The sequence below is a fragment of the Setaria viridis genome, chromosome 1, assembly GCF_005286985.2.
Source record: "Setaria viridis chromosome 1, Setaria_viridis_v4.0, whole genome shotgun sequence".
Lineage (NCBI taxonomy): Eukaryota > Viridiplantae > Streptophyta > Magnoliopsida > Poales > Poaceae > Setaria > Setaria viridis.
Window position 1 is genome coordinate 29,190,245 of NC_048263.2, and position 25,102 is coordinate 29,215,346.

General features: G+C 46.4%; 5 protein-coding genes across 5 annotated transcripts; 2 read left to right on the forward strand and 3 right to left on the reverse strand.

Moving 5' to 3' along the window:
- Window positions 1-255: 255 nt before the first annotated feature.
- LOC117859832 (uncharacterized) lies at window positions 256-4,267 on the reverse strand. The gene is made up of 3 exons (XM_034743011.2): window positions 3,954-4,267; window positions 1,819-2,848; window positions 256-1,422 (listed from the first exon to the last, which is right to left on the reverse strand). The coding sequence occupies exons 2-3, from the start codon at window positions 2,785-2,787 to the stop codon at window positions 565-567; spliced, it is 1,827 nt and encodes a 608-aa protein (XP_034598902.1). The 5' UTR covers window positions 2,788-2,848; window positions 3,954-4,267; the 3' UTR covers window positions 256-564.
- Window positions 4,268-5,572: 1,305 nt separating this feature from the next.
- On the reverse strand, window positions 5,573-13,000 carry LOC117865040 (amine oxidase [copper-containing] zeta, peroxisomal). The gene is made up of 12 exons (XM_034749117.2): window positions 12,520-13,000; window positions 10,381-10,490; window positions 9,991-10,296; window positions 9,504-9,616; window positions 9,063-9,393; window positions 8,755-8,970; window positions 7,463-7,699; window positions 7,103-7,288; window positions 6,654-6,794; window positions 6,220-6,488; window positions 6,052-6,133; window positions 5,573-5,926 (listed from the first exon to the last, which is right to left on the reverse strand). Exons 1-12 carry the CDS (start codon window positions 12,623-12,625, stop codon window positions 5,810-5,812), a joined length of 2,214 nt encoding a protein of 737 aa, XP_034605008.1. The 5' UTR covers window positions 12,626-13,000; the 3' UTR covers window positions 5,573-5,809.
- A 2,636-nt stretch (window positions 13,001-15,636) lies between these two features.
- On the forward strand, window positions 15,637-19,048 carry LOC117859855 (inorganic phosphate transporter 2-1, chloroplastic). The gene is made up of 3 exons (XM_034743038.2): window positions 15,637-16,491; window positions 17,478-17,669; window positions 17,856-19,048. Exons 1-3 carry the CDS (start codon window positions 15,784-15,786, stop codon window positions 18,672-18,674), a joined length of 1,719 nt encoding a protein of 572 aa, XP_034598929.1. The 5' UTR covers window positions 15,637-15,783; the 3' UTR covers window positions 18,675-19,048.
- A 1,059-nt stretch (window positions 19,049-20,107) lies between these two features.
- On the reverse strand, window positions 20,108-20,955 carry LOC117859866 (uncharacterized). Its single transcript, XM_034743049.2, has 2 exons — window positions 20,642-20,955; window positions 20,108-20,510 (listed from the first exon to the last, which is right to left on the reverse strand). Exons 1-2 carry the CDS (start codon window positions 20,777-20,779, stop codon window positions 20,358-20,360), a joined length of 291 nt encoding a protein of 96 aa, XP_034598940.1. The 5' UTR covers window positions 20,780-20,955; the 3' UTR covers window positions 20,108-20,357.
- Window positions 20,956-22,580: 1,625 nt separating this feature from the next.
- On the forward strand, window positions 22,581-24,879 carry LOC117859883 (plant intracellular Ras-group-related LRR protein 2). The gene is made up of 3 exons (XM_034743079.2): window positions 22,581-23,300; window positions 23,847-24,013; window positions 24,101-24,879. The coding sequence occupies exons 1-3, from the start codon at window positions 22,581-22,583 to the stop codon at window positions 24,762-24,764; spliced, it is 1,551 nt and encodes a 516-aa protein (XP_034598970.1). The 3' UTR covers window positions 24,765-24,879.
- The last annotated feature ends 223 nt before the right edge of the window (window positions 24,880-25,102 follow it).

Below are 25,102 nucleotides of genomic sequence, written 5' to 3' on the forward strand. Positions count from 1 at the left end.
GCATTACATTAGTCACGTGGGACAAATTTTTATTTATTTTATTTGACTAATGTATGGATGAAAATATTCATAGTACGTTCGTGCACTTTACTAGTTATACATAAAACATTGATGTGCTTGTGCCAAGCACGGAAAACAAACACACAATGACGGCATACACGCACTCGATTTCATTTCCTCTTTCTTTTCACATTTCGTTGGCATTTTTGCCCCCAACAGCACCCTTAGAAGGTTTCACCAGGCAAGCAGAGGAAGTACCCAGCACGGTAATTTCAACATGACAGCATCATGAGTTCATGACCCAAGCTACAAATCTACTTGTTACATCACACAACGGTTCGACACGGTATACCGAGAAACCAAGTACACCCTGAAGATCGTTCCCTTCACATTCCAGATATGTCCAGTGGGAAGAGAAGAGTGCCAGAATTATGGCCTCTTTGCCAAACTTGAGAAATCAAAAAAGAAAATGAAAAAACAATGCACAGTTTCCTTCATTCCCAAAGACCAGCACATCTTGTCGCAAAGATATTAATTGGCACATAAACAGTCCAGACATGTTTCTCAGCTTTTCTCACAGAAATCTTCCTGGTGACCATCATTCTTCCATTCAGTTTCATCGTCCCCTTCTCCCCTGGCATCATTCTCAGCATCACTTTCACTAGCTGTTTCCCACTCAGAGTCATCAGCCTCTTGACCAAACGCATCGCTAGCATCTCCTTCACAATGGACACCCCCATGCTTCAGAGATGCTTCCCTGAATAGCCAAGCGGCACGCATCTGCTTCTTCACCAATCGCTCAGCGTAATCAGGAACTTTGTTTTGCTTCAGGGATAAGTCAGGATCGTTTGACTGAGAGCACTCGTTTATGAAAAGGATTGCATCCAACAAGCTCTCCTTTGCAAAACCAAGCATATCATACGCTTGAGCTCTTCTCCACAAACTCTTGGCATGACGATTCACAGGGCTATGAAGGCACAATGCTCGAGTAGCATCGCTTATGGCGGCCAATGGCTGCTGCAGGAGAAGGTAACACTGAGCTCGATTGCTGTAAAGCACCACCCGCTCTTTCTTAGACTTCATTGGACATAGTGCAAGTGCTTCAGAGTATTTCTCTGCAGCTCCTGCAATATTCCCTGAAGAGAACAGAGAATTGCCTTCCAACTTCACAACCAATGCTGCAGCTTGTTTTATATGAAGATCCTCCCTCGGCATACTCTTTTCCAATTTCAAACTTTGCTTGGATCTCAAGAGCTCGTCAATTTCTGATTTGGTCTGAGTGCTAATTGTACTGCGTGAGTTCCCACTCTGTTGCATACATTCTTGGAGGACTGTGACAATTGTGTCACCAAGCCTTTTATAATCACCAAGTGTCGAAATATTTGCTAAATCTATCAATGTTGGTGCAACTTTATCTATAACCTGCACAAAGAGAAGAAAATTAAGTGACCACAGCTAACAAAACTACAGTTAACAGCTAGTTGCTGTCTGCATTCAAGACCAAATTAGAAGAAAAAAAGCATAAATACATTTTTTAGCACAATGCGCTTTCAGCAAATCATCATGCATAATAATCCTGAACCATCTAACCAGAAAGAGGAATAACAATCCAAGCTGGTTTTTAAAAGATTGTATAGATACTCTTATTTCCTCTTTATGAGGAACTCTGCTATTTCTATTTGTCTCTAGTCATCATTTCTAAGCCGCTGTGCATAGTTGTCATCTTAGGCCTTAAACATAACCTGTACATATTAACCTACATAAAGGGAATATACTATGACAGTATGACTAAGCGAAATGTATTTCACAAGATCTTACCTTATGACAAGTATTTGCATCCTGCACTAGCCAAATCAGACAATCAACTGCCATGTATTGCCAGTCATCTGAAGAACGAGCAATGTTGCATAAAGCATCGATGGTACCAGGAATGTTAGCAACATGACCTCGACCAACCTTGTTCTGGCATATTGTTCTTAGCAAACCAACACCAGCAGGTGAGTTTTCATTCACAAGTCCACCCCACATTCCAGGTAACTTGTTAAGAAAATCAGCCTTGCAAATATCATGGAGGAATTCAGGTTTAAATGCAAAGCAATTAATGAGTTGCAAAGACCAGCACTGCAGTTGACTTGCCCATTCCTCAGCTTTGCGGGATTCCATTTCCACACCACCCATGCCACGAGTAAGAAGATCGCAATGATAGCCAAGTCTTCGATCCACAAATTGGTAAAAGTGAGAGTACACAATCTCTAAGGAGCTCGAAGCAAGTTGAATGGCAAGTTCAAGCACTTCTCCATGCTCAGCAACCGCGGGAAATGTACTAGGATATGTAGCCAAATGCCCCAAAGCTCTAACAGCAACCCGTTGCTCCACCCAAGTCAGCCTACCTCTTAGAAGTTCAACTAATGGAGGTATTACACCGGCACGAACAGCACGTTCTGCAAATTCCTCCACATTCATCGTATAGGATCCAATTATGTGAGCTGCATAATATGGGATGTAAATATTCTGATCATGTGCAAGCCAGCGCCTGTTTTTCAACCCTTTCCATATAAGAGCTGCCATGCATTCAAATATGCCCAAGTTGATGAACTCAGGATCATTTGGGTGAGCCATTGCAGTGTTCCAGAGGCCGCTAATAGGGAGAACTTGACCATCATCATCTTGAGAAGGAAGTTCCCTAAAAAACTTAAGCACACTTGCTCTTCGTTTACTAGGGTTTGCCTCCTTCATAACACAGAAGAAACATCCAGGATAAGGGCAATCAGATTGTATCTTGTCCATTATGAGAGCCAATTGATCCTATCAGCTTCCTTAATCAGAACATCAACAACCGTACTTCAAACTGCATCAGAACAAATTATGAGCAGATGTTAACAATATTCTCCAATGAGCAAAGTGAAGGGCGACCGGGCACATTATCAATGTAAGAAAGTAATTTAACAATCGGCAAACAGCTATTAAATTTTGATAACACATCTTCTTCCCCCTAATTTTCTGATAACTTGGGAATGTCAGACTATTGAAATCTGGTGGGTACATAGCCAGCTCTGGCAACCAATGGGAATGGGATTGGGAGCAAGACAAGCAACTTCAGCAAAATCAAGCAAGACACGCTGAGGAACAAGCAGTAGAGACTTCAATGACTCAATGCCCATGACAAACTACGGAAAAGTGAATGATCGAGTCTAACTTGTGCCTAGTGCAGCTACTGTACAAATAATGGTTGTCTGGTTCAAGTTCTTAAAGAAGTAAGAATTTTTAACAACTAAACCATGAGTAAATGCATTTATAGAACTGACTTAACCTCAACAAAATCATATCAATTCAATAGGTCTTATTGATTTCAGGAACATGAAAACTGGGAAGTGAATCACCACTCAATAAAGACATACACCGACTGAAAACAACTGAAGTTTCTACTAGAAGGCACATAACTCACTGCTTTGTTGGATTACAGAAATAGTTTCGAAGTTCACCAATCAGCTGTCTTGCTACTCTTTTCTAGCCTAATTTGCTTGAGTGGATCTCGGTTTTGTTCCCTGGGGTTGATACAGAAGTCTCCTTCGCACGAATTAACTCACAGAGTGTCACCAGCAGAAATCTTAATTGGTTGACACCCATACCCCCAAAACTTCTCATTATCCTTCCCCCATTTCAAATTGCATCTAGGATAGACAGAGTACCAATTGAACAGTGAGCTTTCAGCTCACATTTTGAGCTTACATCCGGAAATTTGAACTCGCAACTCAATTTTTTTCAAAAAATCGCGACGAGAGGCTCGACTCGAACTCCCAGCTACGAGCACGAGCTCCGAATTGGTTACCACGAGAGCTTGCAGCAGGAGATTTAAAAAAATCTGGGCCGTAATTCGAACCTCAACTCCCAATCTGAGCTCCCCGCACCTCAATATGGCCTGAATTACTCTGGTTATAGAAATGGCACCTTACCAGCACACTCCAACGTGGTGGGCCGCCGTCGGACGGCAATGGCGGCCGCCGGCTCGCGCAGCCCCCGCTCGGCTCGGCGCGGCGCGGCGCGGGGTGGTGCTGGTGCTGCCGGGGCAGCGAGGCGGCCGAGCTAGGTAGGGTTCGGGGAGGTGCGGAGGGGCGGCGGGCCGTGGGAGTGGCCGAGTGGGGGAGAGCCGGAGAGGGGATTGGGGCGGACCGGCGGATCTCCTCCTCTACGAGAGACCACGGCAGCGGCGGCGAGGAGGGCGTGCGTGCATGCGGGTGAGGGGGGCGGAATGGGGAGGACGGGGGGCGTGACGCGCGAGGCCTTGAGCGCGACGGGCGGACGGGCCGGGCCGTGCGGTGCGGGTGGAGTCAGACTCGATGTTGCGGCCCCGCCCCGCGGAGGTGGGGCTCCCGAGCTCCCATCCCGCGTGCGTGCGCCCATCGACGGCCGCGATAGGGTTCGCGCCCGCGGGCCACCACACGCCGTGCCCGGCGCGGTGGTCGACGCGTCCGTCCGTCCGGCCACGTGACGTGCCAGCTCCGTGCACCGTGCTAGGCGCGCGACGGGCGGGGCCTCGCCACCCAACCACCGGTGCGGTCCTTTATCCAAAAAAAAAAAAAAACCCACCGGTGCGGGGTGTCCCTCATGGGTGGCTCAGGGTCCCCTCCCCCAGGTCCCGCCCCTCCGCTCCGTCACGCTGCTCCCGTGCGCGGGCGTGCGTGGGGTGGTATGGCAATGGCATCCCGGCCGGCGCGGCTTGCCGATGCCAGCGCCGAGCCGCCGACAGGGCCCGTACCGGCGCTGTGGCAGCGGCAGCGGCAGCGGGGTCCATCCATGATCTACGAGTGAGTCCCCATCCCGTCAAACCAAATCATTGCGGCCTCAACGGCCAAGGCCGGCCCTCACGCACAACCGCGGCGGTCGGAGCACATGCACGCGGCAATTATTTGCGCGACACTGCATTTCCCGTAGTAGAAAGGACGGTTTACGCATGGATCGCGGAACGATAGTACGAGCCGAGCAGGGCGGCAGCCCAAGTTTGGCGCTAATCCGATTTGAATCCCCGTCCTCCGCCGCCGCCGCGAGCCTGGGACGCGGCCCGTGCGAGCGTAATGGCGACAAGGTGGGCAGGTTACCTGGGATGCCGCGGCTTTTTGCTGCTGATGCTGACATGTTTTTTTGCGCACAACGGAGGGGGTAATGCCGCATAGAAAGGCGTAAACAAAGGGCGAGGAGCATGGAGCTCCAGGTAAAAATACGGGTTGGTCTCGCGCTTTTGCGTTCGCCGCCATGTTTGGGCATCTGGCTCGGTGCGTCTGTTGTGTAGCGGTGGATTACGGGCTGTTGTTGATTAATCTGCTAACCAAAGCACTTGCATCGGTCATCACCTGAAAAAATATGTATAACTTTGTGATGCAGCAGAAATGCAAGCAGGGCAGCACTGCCTGTTGGCCTGTTGGGCGAGGACCATTCAACAGTCAACAGTGCCACAGGCAATGGTTGTCCACAGTGACATTGCGCCACGTCCGGGCCACCGGAGCCCATTTGGAGTAATGTACGCTCCAGTACAGAGCTGCAAAGCGATCGTGACTCATGTACGATGAGAGTGCCCTGAGCTGATTTCGGTCTATTTATTTATCATTTACTCCACAAATCAGTACCAGTGGCTAGCTGTTGGAGTTGGAGTTGGACCATGCCAAGGTACAACCAGTTTTAACAGCACAGGCAGCTGGGCACAGCAAGCGTGGCACAGGGGAGGAACTACCACTGATTTTAACTTTTATTGGAGCATCCTCAAGGTACAAGAATCAAATGGGGGGCGACAAACGATTTTTGCTGGCCACGGAGCTCATAGCTTGGAGATCAGCTCGGTGTGGACGCCCTTCGGCGACTCGGCTTCCTTGGCGTCCGCGTCGGGTCCAGGAGGAACGTCAACAGCAGGCGAGCAGTTGAAGAATCCATGGGGCTGGACAAACAGAAAACGATTTTCAGATCCATGCTATCGTGCTAAAGTGGACAAGAAGGTGGCCTATTTTCTACAGAACATTAACAGAATCCTCTAGAAAAATGTCGAAAGAGCTGAGATGGTACCATGAGCATGAAGCCGATCCGCTCCACCGGCATGACGGGCCAGTCTTCCAGCCTTGGGATATGGGTGAGCCCGAAAACATACCTGTAGTTGTAGGGTGTAGTTTGGGATTCAGAAACTAGACAATCACATGGATATTCAGTGTCAATCAGCAGGTCCTCATAACATACCAAAGAACAATGTTGGTTTCCTCCAGGGACCGATCCTTCTTCACCCACGTAGCTAAGCCCTCGTCGATGCGCGGATTCTGGTTGGGGAACTCACCTCCAGGGAACATCTCATCGTTTTTGTATGATGTGACCCAAAGGTTATGCTTCAAGAACCCAGCTCTTCTCAAGAATTTGGCCTCGGGTAGGGCCAGTGGCAGACAATTGGAACCAGGTATGAGCTTGTAACCTGTCGGTCGTCCAGTGCGGTTTACATTTCTTGTGTTTCTTACCTGATTAACCCATAATAAAGAACAAAAGAGTCAGTATCACCAGAATTTGAGACTCACATCCACGTACGTTATCTGTGCTTACATTGGCGTGCATTCTTTCTACGATTAAGGAAAAAAGAAATAAGATAGAGAAAAGGGGAGAAAACATCTAGCGTGCATTCTTACAATCCAATGGCGCACAGATGAGGGGTCACAATCACGCATTGCCTGCAGCTCAGTCTTCAAAAGCTTTTCTTCAGCATAGAAAGCATTGTTGTGCACATTATTTGGGCCTGCATCTTCAACTTTAACGTTCACCTCAACCACCTGCAATGGAAGAGAATCAATAGTATCCAAAGTAGTTGGTAAAATGAGGTGAAGGGGGAAAAAGGTATTTTCTTTGTGAAGATTAAAGTTCAATTAAGCTTTAAGCAGCCAAGTTTCATCTATAAATAGTGGACTGCTAAGACATCGATGAAATAATGTGATAATAAACAAAAAGGAAAAAAAAAGGGTATGGCCCATTATCATGGAGGAAGTAGATGACGGGTGTAATTCAGATTTGAGGATTTCGAAATGGAACTTTTGATTATCTCATGATTAAACCTATGAGAGAGGGCTGACAAACAACCTACCTGATTATAAGGCTCATTGGGTTTGCAATCAACTGCCATGTCCATACGGGCAACAAAGAAATGCTGATGAACTGGTGCATACAGACCAGGGGCAATAGTTGTGCCATATTTCCTTTGTTCCCCAGGCATTAGAGCTCCCAAGCTAAGAATTCCAGTAAGCTTTACCTCTGCTTCTATCTTACCATCCTACAACCAGAAAGAACGAAAAGGATAAGTATATAGATAAATTATGATGCAATGCACAACAAAAGTTGGACACAAGCTCCTTCAATCAAAAAAAGTCAGAACTGAATTACATAACAGGTAACCATAAATACAGCAGGTGCTACCGAAAAAAGGCAAGTTAACATTTGTATTCACCTGATAAAAGTGCCAGTAAAATCCATACTCATAGTTAGCAACTGTGCATATGAATGATACAGTAAGCCTCCTTGATCGTCTTACTTCCGCCAACCCAGTTCTCCAGTCTTGGTGTTTCCAAAGTATTCCATGGTCCTCCTCATGTAAACAAACACAATTCTCAATGGTCTCCACACCACCAGTAAAATTTGTAAAATGTGCATCAAAGTACTTTATAAATCCCAAACAGTCACATCCCTACAAATCAATAATAGAATATAGTTAGACAAACATACCAGGAGGCATATCAAGGCATTGAGTGCAAATGGCCTTTTAGATGCACAGTTCTGGAAAGCATCTTGCCTAGTGCAAAAAGAAAAAATAATCTCAAAAGTTCCTATGAGAATTTGGTAAAGATAGTTCCTAGAGCAATTGATAAAGCAGTGCAATTTAATTTTCAAACTTAATTTAAGTGAGGACAAACCAAAAAAAGGCAGGAATTCCTAGAAAATGGCAAACTAAATTGATCATAGTATTTATCCTAATAGAGGTATAAAGTTAATCATGAAAATGCAATGCTTCAGTCAATAAAAAGTGTTTGAACAGTGGAACAATGTTCAAACATTACTTTAACCACTAACTTGTATCGCATTCTTTTCATAAAACATAATGAAATATAATATTCTGAAAGTATATTTCAGAACTCCACTAATATTATTTTTCATATAATTGATCTAGATATTCATAAAGGCATTGTTAGTCTTTAAGATAATTTGACTTATTATCTTAAAGACCCCATGGACAATAGGCGCTCCATGAAGAAGATCAAAATAGGGGCCTTGCGGCTGCTTGCTTGAGCCTGCAGGAAGTGGTTCATGCGACTCCCATGGGGGAGACAAACTGCTATGCCTGTATTCAGAGCCTGCAACTGGTGCTTATATGTGCGCGATCAGTGTGTTGCCTGGTACTGCAGGGTAGGTAGAGCGCTGATCTGGTTATCTCAAAACGTGTAAACGCTCAAACGGTGAATTTGGTGCCTTGTTTTTATAAAATGGGGCAGGGCAAGATGCCTTTTACTCTAAAAAAAGATAATTTTGACTTACATGCATTCTGAAAGGAGCATGTTTTTGGCAAGAGTGAGTGCCTTCTATATGACACTGAGGCATGTATCATGGAAATGCAAGTTTACTCAATACCTGACACTAATCAAGATTATTTGCATGATTACACCTGGAAGTTTCTTTCATATTTGTACTAGATATGCCACCAAAAATCAAATGAAGACCACTTATGCTACAGAGAAAACACCAAACCTTCTTAAGAGAGTGTGCATTCTTTCCCAACCCATCTTCTCCAGCATCAAATGCATTTTTCCGATAATGTGGTTCATTTGGATCTCCATAAGGAACAACCATCTCAACAAAACTCAACCTGTGAGCAATAGGTCGGCGTCCACGATTCCCATCAATGTATGCAACAGAATGGATAATCAAACCCTCTTTAGGGGTGAAGCCAATACGGAAATTCCACTGGCAAGATACATACAAAGAGTGAATCTCAAGACCAGGTCTAATTTAATATTGGGTCAACAAATGCATCAACACTAGCACGCACTTTTTACCTTTTGCCATTCCACAAAATAGCCATTGATACGGAAACTTGGGCCTTCAGGTTGATTGATAATAAGAGGTTTCACATCACTTCGATCAACACCACCTCGTGTTTCACCAGGGGTGTAGTTCCTCAAATGATCTGGTGGGGGCAGAGGCACTAACTTCCGATCTTCAAACTCTATCACAACATTGTTCTGCATATCAACAACAACATGGATTCCTTCAACAGGACGTGCATAACCATTCTCCATAGGGCTATCACTTTCCGTTCTACAAAAGATCAGAGGTTTGCCAATTCTTCGGTTGGGAGCATCAGCATCACTGTAGTAGCCTGCACACCTGGTTTTTTTTAGCAGCAAAGATCATGTTTTGGGTAAGATTGCTACCAGGTCTGAACAATAATATTTTGTAGTGCATTTAATTACAGAAATTATTTATGTCTGGCTTACCATGCATCTACCATGACAAGATCCATGTCATCTATGCCTCTTTTCTTCATTGCTTCAATAAAAGGGGGATAACTTTTTACAGTAGCTTCACATTCAGCATATTCCATAGCGTCCTGCAAAACACACAAGCACTATCAAAGTAATGTCCTGCAAAATACACAAGCAATATCCAACTAAGGCTAGCACTTGACTTAATTATTGGACGAGCATGAGATAATATTTCTTTGCGGCACATTAGTATTGATTTAAGACTAGCGTATAATTCCGTGCAATTCAAGCAGGTAATAAGGATCAGTTTTCTAATTGGCAAATGCCACAGTTTACCAGCAATAACTTAGAAGAGATTATCGGGTAAATACAAAAACTCAATGCATATCATTACTAAATATTTTCAATGTACATGTTAAACAGTGCTCGATGGACTCTATGATGGGGTAAAATGGTCAACAGAAAAAAGACAGCATATGACCAATTTATATAAACATACCATTGCAGGTTGAACATCTGGAACAACTTCTGATGATATGACCTTGCCTCTGTGATGTCCACCCCGAGCAGCAGCATGCACTTCAGAGAGTTCTACAACCCAAACACTAGTCTCGTTTGTTTGTTTGTTGTAGACAACAAGCCTGGCTCTCCTAGATGGCAATCTGCTTGGAATAACAGGAACACCTTTTGTTCTAGGAAGCAGGGATGGTTGGAATGGTGGGAAGAAGTATGCATCAGCTAATGCCACAACATTCTTTTCAGGCTCCAGGAGCACAACTTCAACAAAGCGCATACTGTCTCGTACCTATAATTTGGTAACTTGATTGTAAATTATTTATTTTAAGCATGTCTTCGTGTTTTCATAGAGAAATGTAGTAGCTTGGCAAACCTCAGGAGTTCTTCCAGCAGCTCTGACAGTTGCTACAGCCACAGCAATTTCAGCAGCAGACAATGGGTCCAACGGGTGGCTTCTCTGTGCCTTCGCCATGATTGGAATCCCTGAAATGTTTTTTATCCAGATTGGACATCACAATTTGACATTGAAGTGAATAATGGTTTTGATAACCTTCATAGGTTACAGACTTAAACATTTCGGCAGATTGGACATCACAATTTGGCATATGTTGTGACATGGAAAGAATGTCACAAGAAAGCTTTTGCCACTTGAATTTTATGGACATTCAGTTAGTGGGGGAATCAAAGGGTGAAAAGGATGCATCAACAAAGCTAATAACAGAAAATTTCTGAAATATGCACAGTGCACACCAGCCAACATGCATGGAACCGTGAATTAAGTCTAGAATGCTTGCTGTTAGATATTGGATCTTTTACATTCTTCTTACCATTACATGTTGGACCCTCTTAGTAGCAACTGAGAAGCTAAATGGTATATATGCAATTTTTAGAATTATGACACTATCCAATGATGTTCCCATCTTCATTTGCTTACGGTTTTCATCAATTTATTTACAATTTATTTAATACACATAGAAGGGAAAAATAATGTAACAAAAACATTAAAAAAATGGAACAGCTACTAGCAAAAAGCTCTTCTTTGTTCGCTACATGGACAAACTTAGAGAATGGGATAATCTAAATCACAGGTCACTGGACAAGATCGACAAAAACATAGGAAAAAAACTGAAACGGCTACAAGCGAAAAGTTCATCATGGTTCACTACATGGACAAACTTAAATAATTACAGTCATATGCATGATCTAAAGCACTGGTGTGCATCACTTCAGAGGATAAGTGGAAATACAAATAGAGTTAAACGAGTCAAAAGCCAACCAGATATCATACAACTATTGGAATTACAGTCAAGTTCAATTAAACCAAGCTACCTTACAAAGATATTATAAATTGTTCCTGTTATCATTTGGTCCAGTTGATTTTTTTCATTTTAGAAAACCATAACATGAGAATTCATCTTATTTTCTTACTGTCTGTTGAAAGAAAAATAATGCTATTAGGTTCAGGGTTGTTAGCTTGTGATAACATTACCTTCTCCAGCAAAACAAAAACTTGCTAAATAGAACAGAAAACTGCAGGTTGGAGCAAATAAACACTGGACATACATGGACCCACATTGGACACAATCAGCACCCATGAGTACTATGGACACTAGTGCAGCAAACACACCCATAGGCCCCACCACCCGCAGCACTCCACTATTAAAGTATGTGCATTGGATGTGGCTGAGTCATTCATGTACCATCACACCGCTTTTGGTGGAGCCATGATCCATACAAAACGTTTCTAACGTTTCTAGTGGTCCCGTTACTCAAATACTACTTAACAACAGGGTCACACCTTCATTACATCCTCACTTCTGAGCGATAAAAGTACCGTTCCCATTATAAACACAGACTGTGCTATGGCAGATTTAATTATGTTGGCACTATCACCAACTCAAAGTGCCTGCGCCATCATTCTCAATGGGCTATTATACAATTATTTTGGAGTGAATAAACAAATGCATTCAACTTTCAACATGGATGTTTGTCATGATCAACAGATTCTCACAAACTAAGATGCCTCTTTCATTTCAGATTTTTTTAGACCAATAGAAAGCCACTTTAAGATCTACTCTCTCATTTATGCCCCACTCACTAAGTCACTGGCACACGTGCATGACCAAACTTGGAAAATAAGTAGAGTCCGCGGTATCATAGCAAGGCGTATCACTTCGTCACTACGATCTGAACCTCACAAGTGTGATCGCGACCAATACGACATCACCATCAGGTATAGCCTTTCGAAATCCATTTCCGCGTCACGCGACATGCCAAAACATTTTTGTCCCCATGACTGCCGATCCCCATCTAAATCGAAAACTAATCACTATCCCGCATCGTCCCTCACGCGCCCGGTTGAATTCGTGTGTCACGAATCCGGCAGCAAGCACGGGAACAGCGTGACACCTGATCGACGGCACACGCACGGGCGCACCCAAATGATGATACGTACAGCCGCCGGGAAAAGCAGAGGCAGGGAAGAAGGCCAGCGATCCGATCACGCGCGTACCTTTGGTCGAGCCCTTCGCGGTGTTGGGCGGCGCGGCGTCCCCCGCCATCACGGCGCCGCCGCCGGGTGCCGACGCGACCTTCGCCTTTTCCTCAGCTGCGGCCATTGGAGCGGCTTCGCGACCTGGCCGTGCCCGTACCCTCCTCCTGCTCCTCGGGAGTCACGATCTGACATGCAGCACCGGGCACCAGGCCCTCCGCCTCCTCTCCACCGCCTCCTCGTCGACCGGGGTTTAGGGATTCAGACGGCCGTGCGCGGACCGCGAGATGGGGGTGGGGGATCGATCGGGTCTCGGCGACGGCAAACGGACAAGCCGAGTCGCTCGTCGACGGAGGGGGTTTGGGGGGGTTTTGCGGCCTTGCGTGGTTGTGGGGGCGGCCCTGCTTTCGCTTTCTGGAGTAGTGACCTGGTGGGCACTCGCGTGGCGTGCGCTTTATAAAGCTGGCGGCGCTGTTGGCAATTGGCTGCGGCCTGCGGCAGCCGGCGGGGAAGGCGCAGGCGCGCTGCGCTGCGCGCAGCGTGCGTTGCGGCCTCGCGGTACTCTGCGCTGGTTGCTTGGGGCCTATTGGCACGGGAGGGGCGGCGGTGGCGTTTTGTTGGTAGAATCCATGTTTTTTTTAAAATATATGCTCCGTTCGTTCGAAATTATGGCTATGTTTCGTTTTTTCAAAGATTAATTTTCAAATTTTTGATCAACAATATCTTAAAACTAATTTATTTCAAATAGAAAATGTTACATATATAATAGTTGGTTCCATGATAAATCTATGAACATTATTTTTATATTATCGATCTCTATAATTATTTTTTATTTGCAATCGAAGCTCAAAACATTTGACTTTAAAAAAGTTTAAACGTTGTATTCTAGGACGGAGAGAGTAAGATGGAGAAAGTAAAAAGGTAGAATCCATATAATACTTAATTAAAGGGGTGCAATATAATGCATGCGGTGACACACAAAACCACCATGAAATTGTACTTCACCACCGAACTTTTTTATTGAACTAGTAAGTATATATATAGAATTATAGATGTGATGTGCGGTGCGGTGGGAGTGGAACTTGTAATTCAGCAAAACATGAAGCGCAATTATAGTGTGATGCGCGGTGCGGTGAGAGTGGGAACTAAGCAAACACAAGTGCAATTTAGCAAAACACAAGTGCAATTATAGATGTGATGTGCGGTGCGGTGGGTGTCAGTGTTTAGACCTGGCAACCTACCGAGGGATACTTGAGGTAGTGTTTTATGCGTGGGGCTCGCCGAGATCAGGAATTTGAAGGTGAACTCAAACACACGATTTAAACAGGTTCAGGTCGCTTATGTCGCATAATACCCTACGTCATGTGTATTGGTTGAACTTGTTTGGAGGAAGTCTCTGCCTCGTCTTATATTGCCGGGGGCAGGATTACAGGTCGGTTGTTTACAAGAATACTAGTTGGATTCGACTAGAGAGCCCTACTCTAATTGCTACGAGTAGTTTACTAATCATCGACTAGTTCTTATCCTCCATGTAGACTACACCATCCTGTATCGTAGTTTTTATATAGTCTCAATGTACAGCTTCGTATTTAGGACTGTCCAAATTCTCTACAGGACGACAGCGGGAGTGAGAACTAAGCAAACTGCAATTCAACGATCATGAAATGCGGGTACTGGAACTCTGGTGTGTATGTGGCGCTGGACATATACAAGTGTGAAGTATGCAACGCAGACATGCACGGGAACAACAGCCTAGGGACGCCGAGGCGCCGAGCGCCGCGTCACGAACTCGTTGGCGACCTGGAGGCTCGCAGTGCATGGCGATAACGACGAAGGCGACAAGCACGAGAGAACAGGCCAAAACAGTTTTACTTAGAAATTGGGCAAAAACTGAACAGTGAAACAATAACAATAACATTTGGCCCAGAACAACAGTGACATGATCACCAATCACAAATGGGCCGAAATTGAGCCTACAGAAATAATCACAGTAACGTTTGGCCCACGACAGCAATAACATGACCAGCAATCACAATAGCAGCAATACAGATCACCTCCAGTCACAAAGCTTACATCAGATCAGACGTACAAAAAATTGACTGACGAGATATAAAAAAACATCCGGAGTAAACTAATAATAGTATTGGCTAATATGGTGGAGGCCTGAGCCGCAACAGGCCCAACTCATACAATGCAAGTAGTGATTTCGGCCTAAGCCCAGAGAGTGGCCATCCCCGAGTCCGCGCGTATTGCCTGCAGACTGCAGTTCAAACTTCAAAGCATAGGAGAAGACAAGCGCAAGTATTCCATATCTGATCCCAGGACAAAGACCCCCACTGATTCTTCTTTTTTTCTGATAAAGACACAGATTCTTCTTATTGGCGGGTTGTAGCACAACTTGCTCCTGCTTTTCTGTTGTCCGCAGCCTCATTTCCATGAGGCCAACGGAGAAAAAAAAGGATATCTCAATGACAACCACACAAGTATGTCGAATGACAAGACCACATACCTTTATTCCTGGACCACAGCCGTTTTGTTCACATATTAACATTTAGGCCTAGCAGGTTTCCTATGGGAGGAAACATACCCATGAAAATTCACTCAATTGCTATGCAGTCCTGCAGTGCTGGTAAATATTTGTGGCCAATGGAGAATCTAGACACTGTGGTAGCAAAGCAGCTGCTATAAGAACAGCACAAAAAAAATTGTTTATCACGAGAACTGAAGAACAGTAAACCGAGTGCAAATAAGAGCACTTGACATGGTGCATCAATTTGCTGAATGCGCACAGGCCCACGGTGGATATATAGCACCAGATAGGAAAGCCCACAGGCCACAAGGAACACAACAAATATTTCAGAATCCATGAATGTTCAACAGCAGCAAAAAAACATAGAACTAGATCTTTGAAAACGGGCTAACATAGCAGAGACAAAACAGCAGAAAAAAACATAGAACTAGATCTTTTGAAAACGGGCTGAGCGAAGGGGAGCCCAAGGTGATCATGCAACTGAAAACAGTCAGGCAGCAAACTGCGACCCCAAGTTTTGGATTAGGCAGGAATCTTGCTCATATCCCCTTGCACCACCCATTTTATCCACCAACCATTCGTCTCAGCTTGGGTTGGGGCCACCACAGAATCAAAGCTCTTACTTCCATCCACATAAACGTGCTCATTTCTTCTCAGACTCCTATGAACACCGCTACCCCTTCTCCTCCTCAGTCTCATCTCTTTCTTCTTGCTGCCCCCAACTCATCAACCCCCTCTTCTGCTTCCGCCACTCAATGTCTCAATCCTCTCCGTTCTTCTCCATCGCCCGAGCACACGCTGGAGCAGGAGGGCGGGCTGCGGCAGCCGCTCTCCTGCTCCGTCAGCCCGTTGCTCAGCTGCCAACCAACATTCACAGCCTGAGGTGTTTCCCTTCGGCCAGAGTGACACATGCCAAGACGCTGCGATCGCACCTGAACCTCCCTCGTGCCACGCTGTCCTCCTTTGCCGATGCTGATGATGGCTCCAAAACGAAACCTGATGAGGCAGAGGCTGGGGAGGAGCAGAACGGGGAATGCGAGATGTCGGAGATGGCCAAGGCATTCCATATCTCACCAAGGATGGCGATGTCGATCTCCATGACAACTGCATTCGCTGCCCTCACCGTGCCACTGGCGATGCGCTCACTGGTCTGTCGTGGAACCTTCAAGATGAGTGTATTGGCATATCTGACACTTTTGTCAGGGTTCTACATGGCATGGAATATTGGGGCCAATGATGTGGCAAACGCCATGGGGACATCAGTGGGATCTGGGGCTTTGACACTCCGGCAGGCGGTGCTGACTGCAGCGGTGCTAGAGTTCTCTGGTGCATTCCTTATGGGCACCCATGTCACCAGCACCATGCAGAAGGGCATACTGGTTGCATCTGTCTTCCAAGGAAAGGACTCTCTGCTCTTCGCTGGATTGCTATCCTCCCTTGCTGCCGCTGGCACATGGCTGCAGGTATGTTCCATCACCCTTTTGAGCTCTGCTGTACTAAGTAAATCAGATCATTCAGTCTTCTCAACGGCCATAAGGATCACAGAATTACTGAGACATCACCCAGTTGATCTTCAGCCTACAATAAGGAAGGTTTAGGATGTAGTATCAGTGAGATGATTAATACTAGAATTGCATGATTAATTTGATATGGAAAATTCATAGATTTACATTCATAGAAGCTAGTAAATCTTGCCAACAATTTATAGTGTCTAACTGCATCTTTAATATGAAGGTTAATATGTGAAAACCATTCAGACGCGAATGGATCAAATCACAGAATACTAATATACAACTCAAGTACTCAGTAGAGTCCATCTATACCTTTGTCATAAGAACCACAAAGTAAGAACTCTGCAAAGGGAATGCACTTAAGAGACTAGATATAACTCTGTAAAGGGAAAGCAACCAGCAACTTAAACAGATGAACCAACCATGTACCTACAGCATGGCTTTCACCTTATTGATATGTGCGTGTTAGTTTAGTTAAATGAAGACTTAGACCAATGCACACTTCCACACTAAGTACACATTTCATTTCCAATTCTCAGAGGAAATTGTCTAGCACTTCATCAGTTACAACGGCATAGTAGGTACATAAAAAAATAGATGAGGTAACTCATTGGACAACATTCACTAATAACATAGCAGCAACGAACAAAATTTGAAGAACCTTGCATCTCAAAGTTTGTAGCAAGTAGAAGTTTGCTCAAATATTCACATCTATTTAAGGAATGAAGTTATGATATTCACATGTTTGGATGAGAATACAAATCAGGCAACATGCTTCCCGAAATAGCTTTTATCATCATTGGATGAAATGCCTCTGCCAATATTTCAGTCTTTAGTCTTGAGAATGCAGAGTCCTAACGTTTACAAGGAATAGGAAGCATCTAAGGACATTCATAAATTATAAGAATCTATGTGTATTAACCCATGCTGTTTCTTAGGTTGCTTCATCATATGGCTGGCCTGTCTCAACTACACATTGTATTGTTGGGGCCATGGTTGGTTTCGGGCTTGTATATGGAGGGGTGAATGCAGTTTTCTGGAGCTCCTTGGCTAGAGTATCTTCATCTTGGGTCATTTCCCCTTTGATGGGTGCAGCAGTCTCTTTTCTTGTTTACAAGTGCATACGCAGGGTAAGTGCTAGAGTAAACTTACTTTATAAGATAAATGACAAAAAAAGGACAGGTTCACTTCAACAGTTATGCATACCTCTAATACACCAAATGAGCATAGATTCTAAATTTCATAAATAAAGAGCATAAAAACTGTTCCGCAAAAGATGCAAAGGTTAATTTCTTACTGACCAATTTTCACTTCAGTTTGTATACAGTGCGCCAAATCCAGGCCAGGCTGCAGCTGCTGCTGCACCAATTGCAGTGTTTACTGGTGTCACTGCAATCTCGTTTGCTGCTTTTCCTCTCAGTAAAGTCTTTCCCATTGCTCTCCTGCAAGCATTATCATGTGGGGCAATAGGAGCCATCATTGTTACCCGAGTGATCCAAAAACAGTTAGGTGAGCTACTGTCTTCGGAAGCAGAAAAGATAGCATCTGCTGATAAGTCAAATGTTCAGCAGGTTGGATTTCTTTCGGACATTGCTGGCCCTACAGGAGCTCAATTGCAGATCGTGTATGGTGTATTTGGTTACCTGCAGGTCTTATCAGCATGCTTCATGTCATTTGCTCATGGAGGCAATGACGTCTCCAATGCCATAGGGCCCCTGGCTGCAGCTTTGTCCATTCTTCAAGGTGTGGCAAGCAGTGCGGAGATAGTCATACCTACTGAAGTTCTTGCTTGGGGCGGGTTTGGAATTGTTGCAGGTCTTACGATGTGGGGATATAGGGTGATAGCAACAATTGGCAAGAAAATCACAGAACTGACACCAACTAGGGGCTTCGCGGCAGAGTTTGCAGCGGCTTCAGTGGTCTTGTTTGCATCAAAGCTTGGTTTGCCAATTTCTGCCACACATACACTTGTTGGAGCAGTGATGGGTGTCGGATTTTCAAGAGGGCTCAACAGAGTCAGAGTAGAGACAGTTCGCGAAATTGTGGTCTCCTGGTTGGTCACAATTCCAGCTGGTGCCGTGCTATGTGTCCTCTACACAACGATCCTAACCAAGATTCTGGCATACTTTATGTGAGTGGATTGTGAAACATAAGAACTCAATTTAAGTGCTACAGTGCATTATCACTTCATGAATTTTGATCGGTGGAAAAGGCTCTCTCTTTTTTTTTCAAAAGTGAAGAGATAAGCTAATTTTAAAAGTTCTATCAGAACTTTACAAGAATTTCCAAAAGCAAATAATCATTTCCTTTGCAACTGAGTGCAATTAGGAAAAAGGTTTTCCAGCAAAATAATCATGGTACAGACTCCAGATTTTTCAACTTTCCGTACTACCTTGTGTCGATCACAAGGTCGAATACTGTAACTTCTTGTAGAGCTATTATACATAATAGACAATGATTTGTTAATTTCTTCATGTAAATTGTAATCATATCACGCAGCTTTGTTCAATACCACCCAATCATCCTTATAAGAGTTATTTCTCTGTAGGAAATTATAGTGTAAAAGCAAGTTGAACACAGATAAGGCTTTGTTTGTTTGAGCTTCCTTGCAGCTTCTCAGCATGAAAAGAAGCTCAAACAAATAGTGAACTTCTCGTGCAGCTTCCGGAAAGCTAGAAGCTCAGAAAAGTTGAGTTTATATGGAAAGCTGAAAAGCTCAGTTTTCTCAGCTTTTCGTAGCTTTTTGAGTCTAGGAAGCTAAACACATCTTCTAAAAGCTAATATTGGCTTTTCAGAACAAAAAAAGCCAGCAGCAGCCTTTCAAAAAAGCTTAAAAGTTGCAGCTAAAACAAACAGGGCCTAAGAATGCAACATCATAGGTGACAGATAATACAGGAAACAAAAGAACAGTTTGCAACGGAAGACTGGAAACATTAGTAATTTCAACTATTACATACTGTGTTGCACATCATGTTTTATGTGGTAAACAATGGAACTTAGGGTCATCAATTTTTTAATTGAAAGTTTACACATACACAGACTAACAGAGGTTTCAGAAAAGGAGAACGGGGAAGACTAGACATGACATAATCGATATTTCCAGCTTAAAAATACACATACCGAATAACACAGAAACTGGCCTCATTAAATTAGAGAACTGAAACTAAAGTCAGTGGTCAAGTTTAGAGATTCTCAACAAGCAAGTCACTGAAAATTTAAAAGACATCTGACCATGTGCAAGACCAGATACTTCATATTACAACTTCTTCTACTAGGTGACTCATTGTGACAATATGTTCTTTTTAATGATTCCTCAGCGTGGATGTCCAGGTTAGTGACACCTTACTATCACCATATTCGTGTGTAGTTCTTATATTACTGATAGCTCCATCTTCAATCTGGGGAATCGCTTTTCCGTTAATCAGATCAAAAGTATGGGCTTCCTAATTTTCATATAGGAAATTGTAACCAGAAAAGCGCAATGAAAAAACAAACAGTAACTTGTCAAGGACTAATTAGTCTAGGGCTCTAGGCACAAAGTGAAGAAGTAACAGCATCTGGCGCAGAGTGAGGAAACTAAACTAGTGTCTGGATTTTAGACAAGACCAAGTAGCATTAATCATCTAATTTCATACACAAGGTCCACATGAATGAAATGACAAGGGACTTGCTCAAATCTTCATAACAGGCAGCAGCAGGATAGGGCTACACAGCACATCCAGATAGCAGGAGCGAATCGGGGATCGCGAAATACAGACAGCGCAGCGGGGACGGCGGGGCTCCAGGCCGCCGGCAAAGCACGGAGGAGCCGCACGGGGTCAGCCAGTTTCCTGGTCGAAGTCGTCGCCGTCGGACTCCTCGACGTTGTCCGCGTCGTCGTCCTCCACCTCAGCGTCGTACTCCTCCTTGGTGTCGCCCGTGGGCTTTCCGATGATCACCAGGTTGCTGTTGGCCTTCCGGATCTCGTTCAGCTGGAGCGGCGGGGAAGGGAGAAACGAAGGGAAGCGTCAGTTATCCCTTTGGCGTCACGTGGGTAGCGCGGAAGGCGAGGGGAATCGAGGGGAGGGAGCGTCGGGGAATGGAATGGAGAGCAGAGCGGCACCTTATCCTCGAGGTCGGACTCCGCCATGGCGAGGAGGAGCTCGTCCTCGTGGGAGGTAGCCGGCACGGGAAGCAGCGTGGACGCCGGGATCAGCGGCGGCGACGGCCACTGCCGCATCAGCGCAGGGAACTGGAGCATTCTCCGCTCCCTGCCGCGGCTTCGCTTGGGCTGTGGGGAACTGGGCAACCGGGGCAGGCAGGCAGGCAGGAGGACTTGCGGCGGCGGCGGCGGCGGCGGCGGAACCTCCACTATGTTTAAGGCCCTGTTTGGAGAGCTGAAGCTTTTCCAAAGCTGCTGGTCCGAAAAGCACACTTGGTGGTATGAAAAGCTGCTAATGCTTCAAAAAAATAAATAATTTGGTCAGTTTGCCAACCTAGTTTTTAGATTGCCTAACTGGTGACCTTAAAGGTGAAATATCTAATTGCCATTTTGGAAAATATTATAGTTTGATTATATGCAAAGTTTAGAATAATATTAATAATAATTTGTGTTCTATTATGACGGTTTGAAAATTTTGAAATGTAGGATTACAACATGACACAATTGCTTCATCCGTGTGATGCCTTTTCCAATTAAGAGAACTAGATATCACATAGATTACTCTTGACAATATGGAAGTAGGTAGTAAATAATCAAGATATGCATGACACATGTTTGCTTAAATTTTTTAACGCTTTCTCAGCATGAAAAGTTAGAAACTCAAAAAACAACGTGCAACTTTCGAAAAAAGAAAAATTCAGAAAAGTTGAATTTATATGGAAAGTTGGAAAAGATCAGCTTTTTAGATTTTCGTAGCTTTTTTAAAAAAACTAAATACATTTTCTAAAAGTATTATTGGTTTTTCGGAATCAAAAGTCTGCAGCATTTTTTTTCAGAAAACCCAAACAAGCGTGCCCTATACATCTTTACGAAGTACTCACATACATGAATATATACTTTTGGGGTAGCTACTATGCTAATACAGTACTATTTAGCATCGGAATCAACAAAACTTGCATTTACATCAAAGGGGAACAACGCCATCGAGGCATCGGGTAACATCTGAGCTCCTGTGTATTCAACTCATGCACACCGGCGCTTGATACAAGCGAGCAGCACTTAAAATTGATAATACAGAGGTACATCCGCCCAAATTTCATATCTCGGTAGGTCTCCACAGCCCTAGGATGTGTTTGCCGCGGAAAATTGCAGCACTGCAGCAACCAGTTGACTACAGGCGGCGGCGGGATCAATGTGAGATTGAGAGGGTGACGCCTCGAATCTCGAAGCCTCTAACCTAGCGGCGCCGAACGGAAGAAGAGGAAAGGGTTCGGGGCGGAGGTCGGAGGCCGGAGGGAGAGGAGGAAGGAGCGGGGCGAGGGTCTTCGAGAGATAAATTATCTTTTCAGCATATGCGATGTGTAGATTTGAAGAGCTTTTCAGCATGTTCGCTTCAGCTTATAAGCCGGCTGAAAAACTGAAACGGCTGATTTGTTGTGAGAGGAAAACACTGTTTGGTAGCTGATAAGCCGGCTCAATAAGCCGAAGCGAACATTGTTTAGATTTTGAAGCTGGCAAACATGCCCTAATCAAGAAATGCAAGTCTATTATAACGTACGCACAAAGAAGCCGCCATTCTTGTTAATGGGCTTCAGTAGGCTTTTGGCCTGGTGTGGCGCGCCATCTCTGAAGTAATGCAATGGGCCTTACGGCCCATCTTATTTCAACTGTCCTCGAGACCACGAGCCGCGCAACACGCGGCCGATCGTTGCAACCTCGCATAAATTCTTCCCGTTTTTTCGCTCCCGAATCCTCCTCTCCTCATTCTCTTCTCGTCTCCCTCCATTTCGTTCGCCCTCCACCCGATTCCCCCAACGGCCACCCGGGACGAGCGAACGAAACGAGCCGCGATTCCGCGATCGCCGTCGCCGCCGCCGCCGCCGCCGCCGCCGCCGCCGTCATGGATCCAACGCCGCAGTCGCACCCGATCCTCGCCTACGTGCTGTCCCGCCTCCCCTCGCTGCCCGCGGTGAGGACGCCGCGGTCCCCGTCGCTGACGTCCTCCCCGCGCGAGCGGGACCTCGAGCAGGCGTCCCCGCGCACGCCGTCGGGCGCCGCGGAGATCGACCTGGTGGGGCGCATGCCGGGCCTGCGCCACCCGTCCGTGCTCTCGGCCATGACGCGCGCCGTCGCCGACGTCGCCTCCGCGCGCGACGCGATCCGCCTCCTGGGCCCCCGCCCCGACCACGAGCAGGTCGACGCCTCCCGCGCGCTCCTCCTCTCCGCCGCCTCCGGGGACAAGCCGGACGCGACCGCGAAGGAGAAGGACGACGAGGAGGAGAAGCTGGAGGCGAGCCGGGAGGTGGTGCGGCTGGAGGAGGAGCACGAGGCGTACGGCGCCCTTCTGCGGGAGGCGGAGGAGAAGCTGGAGAGCGTGTACCGGATGGCGATGCACGGGAGGGACATCCAGGAGGGTGGCGGCGGTGAGAGAAAGAAGGGGGAGGAGGAGGAGGGCTCCGGAGCGGTGGACGAGGAGGTGGTGCGGGTGCTCAAGGAAGCGGAGGAAGGGAGAACGTTGGAGCGGGTGGACCTCGCCGACCGGCAGCTGCGCCTCCTGCCGGAGCCCGTCGGCCGGATCCGCGGCCTCCTCGCGCTCGACGTCTCCCGCAACCAGCTCAAGGTTAGGGACTCTTACACACCCAAGCTGCACGCGTGCACCAGCCAGCATTGCTCTGTCCAACTGTGCCTGTCGTCTGCCTGCTTCATATACACATTGGCGTTCGCCATTTGTTCTGAAGTATTCAGCATTCAGATTGGTCGAATCGAGGTTGGATTGTAGGAACTGTACGTCCGGTCCCCGATATTCCGCGACGGTGACGCGTCTTCTCGTGATCTGGGATAGTGGGATTGCTGATCAAATGGAGTATGTCATTGCTTGAAGGAAGGATGAATGATGGAGTACTGAACTACTGAAGAATGCAATGCTGTTTGCCATCGTTGGCAGTTGGCACCTTCATGCATGATTTTTGCTGGTTGGAAGTTGGTATTAGTTATAATTAGGAATGTAGAGCGAGGAAGGTAAGAGAAGTCCATTCAATTGCTAAAAAAAATGGTCGAACAAGCCAATTTCTCAATGATCGAAATGCATTCATCCGTCATGTTCACCAAGGTACTCTTTCCTTGCCCTGCTTCACGCCTTCACCAACGGTGTTCGTTGGATTCGCAGGTGGTTCCCGATGCTATTGGCGGGCTCGAACACCTGGAAGAACTCCGCCTCGCCTCCAACAACTTGGTTTCCCTCCCGGACTCCATCGGCCTCCTCTCCAACCTCAAGCTCCTCGACGTCTCCGGCAACCGGCTCAGGGTCCTGCCCGACACCATCTCGAAATGCAGGTATAAACAGCCAACAAATCATCTCACTTCTTGCTCCAAGCAAGAAAACCTCTCGTTATGACTGTGACCACTCTGAGCTCGCTCCAGATCGCTGGTGGAGCTGGACGCGAGCTACAACGCGCTGGCGTACCTCCCGACGGGCATCGGGCACGAGCTGGTGCACCTGCGTGCGCTGCGCGTGCACCTCAACAAGCTGCGGTCGCTGCCGTCCTCCGTCTGCGAGATGCGGTCGCTGCGCCTCCTGGACGCGCATTTCAACGAGCTCCGGGGCCTCCCCGCCGCCATCGGCCGGCTCTCCGCGCTGGAGTCGCTGGACCTGAGCAGCAACTTCAGCGACATGCGGGACCTGCCGCCGTCGTTCGGTGACCTGGCGGGCCTCCGCGAGCTCGACCTCAGCAACAACCAGATCCGCGCGCTGCCGGACTGCTTCGGCCGGCTGGGCAGGCTGGAGCGCCTCCGCCTCGACCAGAACCCGCTCGCCGTGCCACCGCCGGAGGTGGTCGCCGGCGGCGTCGGCGCGGTGAAGGAGTACATGGCGGGGCGGTGGGCCGAGGCCGTCGCCGAGGAGGAGCGGCGGCGCGCGAGCGCGGCCGCCATGGCGGTGGATAGCCCCACCAAGGCGTCCACGCCCAGGGAGTGGCTGACGCGGAGCGTGTCGTCGCTGAGCACATGGGTGTCGGATGTGACTGTGAAGGTTGTCGGACAGGACACGGTGGAGGAGGAAGAGGAATTCCTGCAGCAGCAGTTCTGAAGGTGCCCGGCGGCCGCATCCATCGCCTGACCGTCGCCGTAGAAATGGCGGCAAAGGTTGGTTGGTTCGTGCAAGACTAGTGCGCACGACGCAAGATGATCGCGCATTCACTGATTTGTTGTTTCGTAATTTTATTGCTAACGTTTCTTACTGAAATTTGTATCTAGTATAACACGTTTCTTGGGTTTGTCTATAAGCTGAAATGTAATCTTCTTTGTGAACTGTCCTATGAAACGGCATCAACAAAGATTATCAAAAGATGTTCAAAAATGAATCCAGTAGTTGCCCATCAACATAGAAACTGGGGCACACATCGAACCGCTTAGCAGATTCGGATC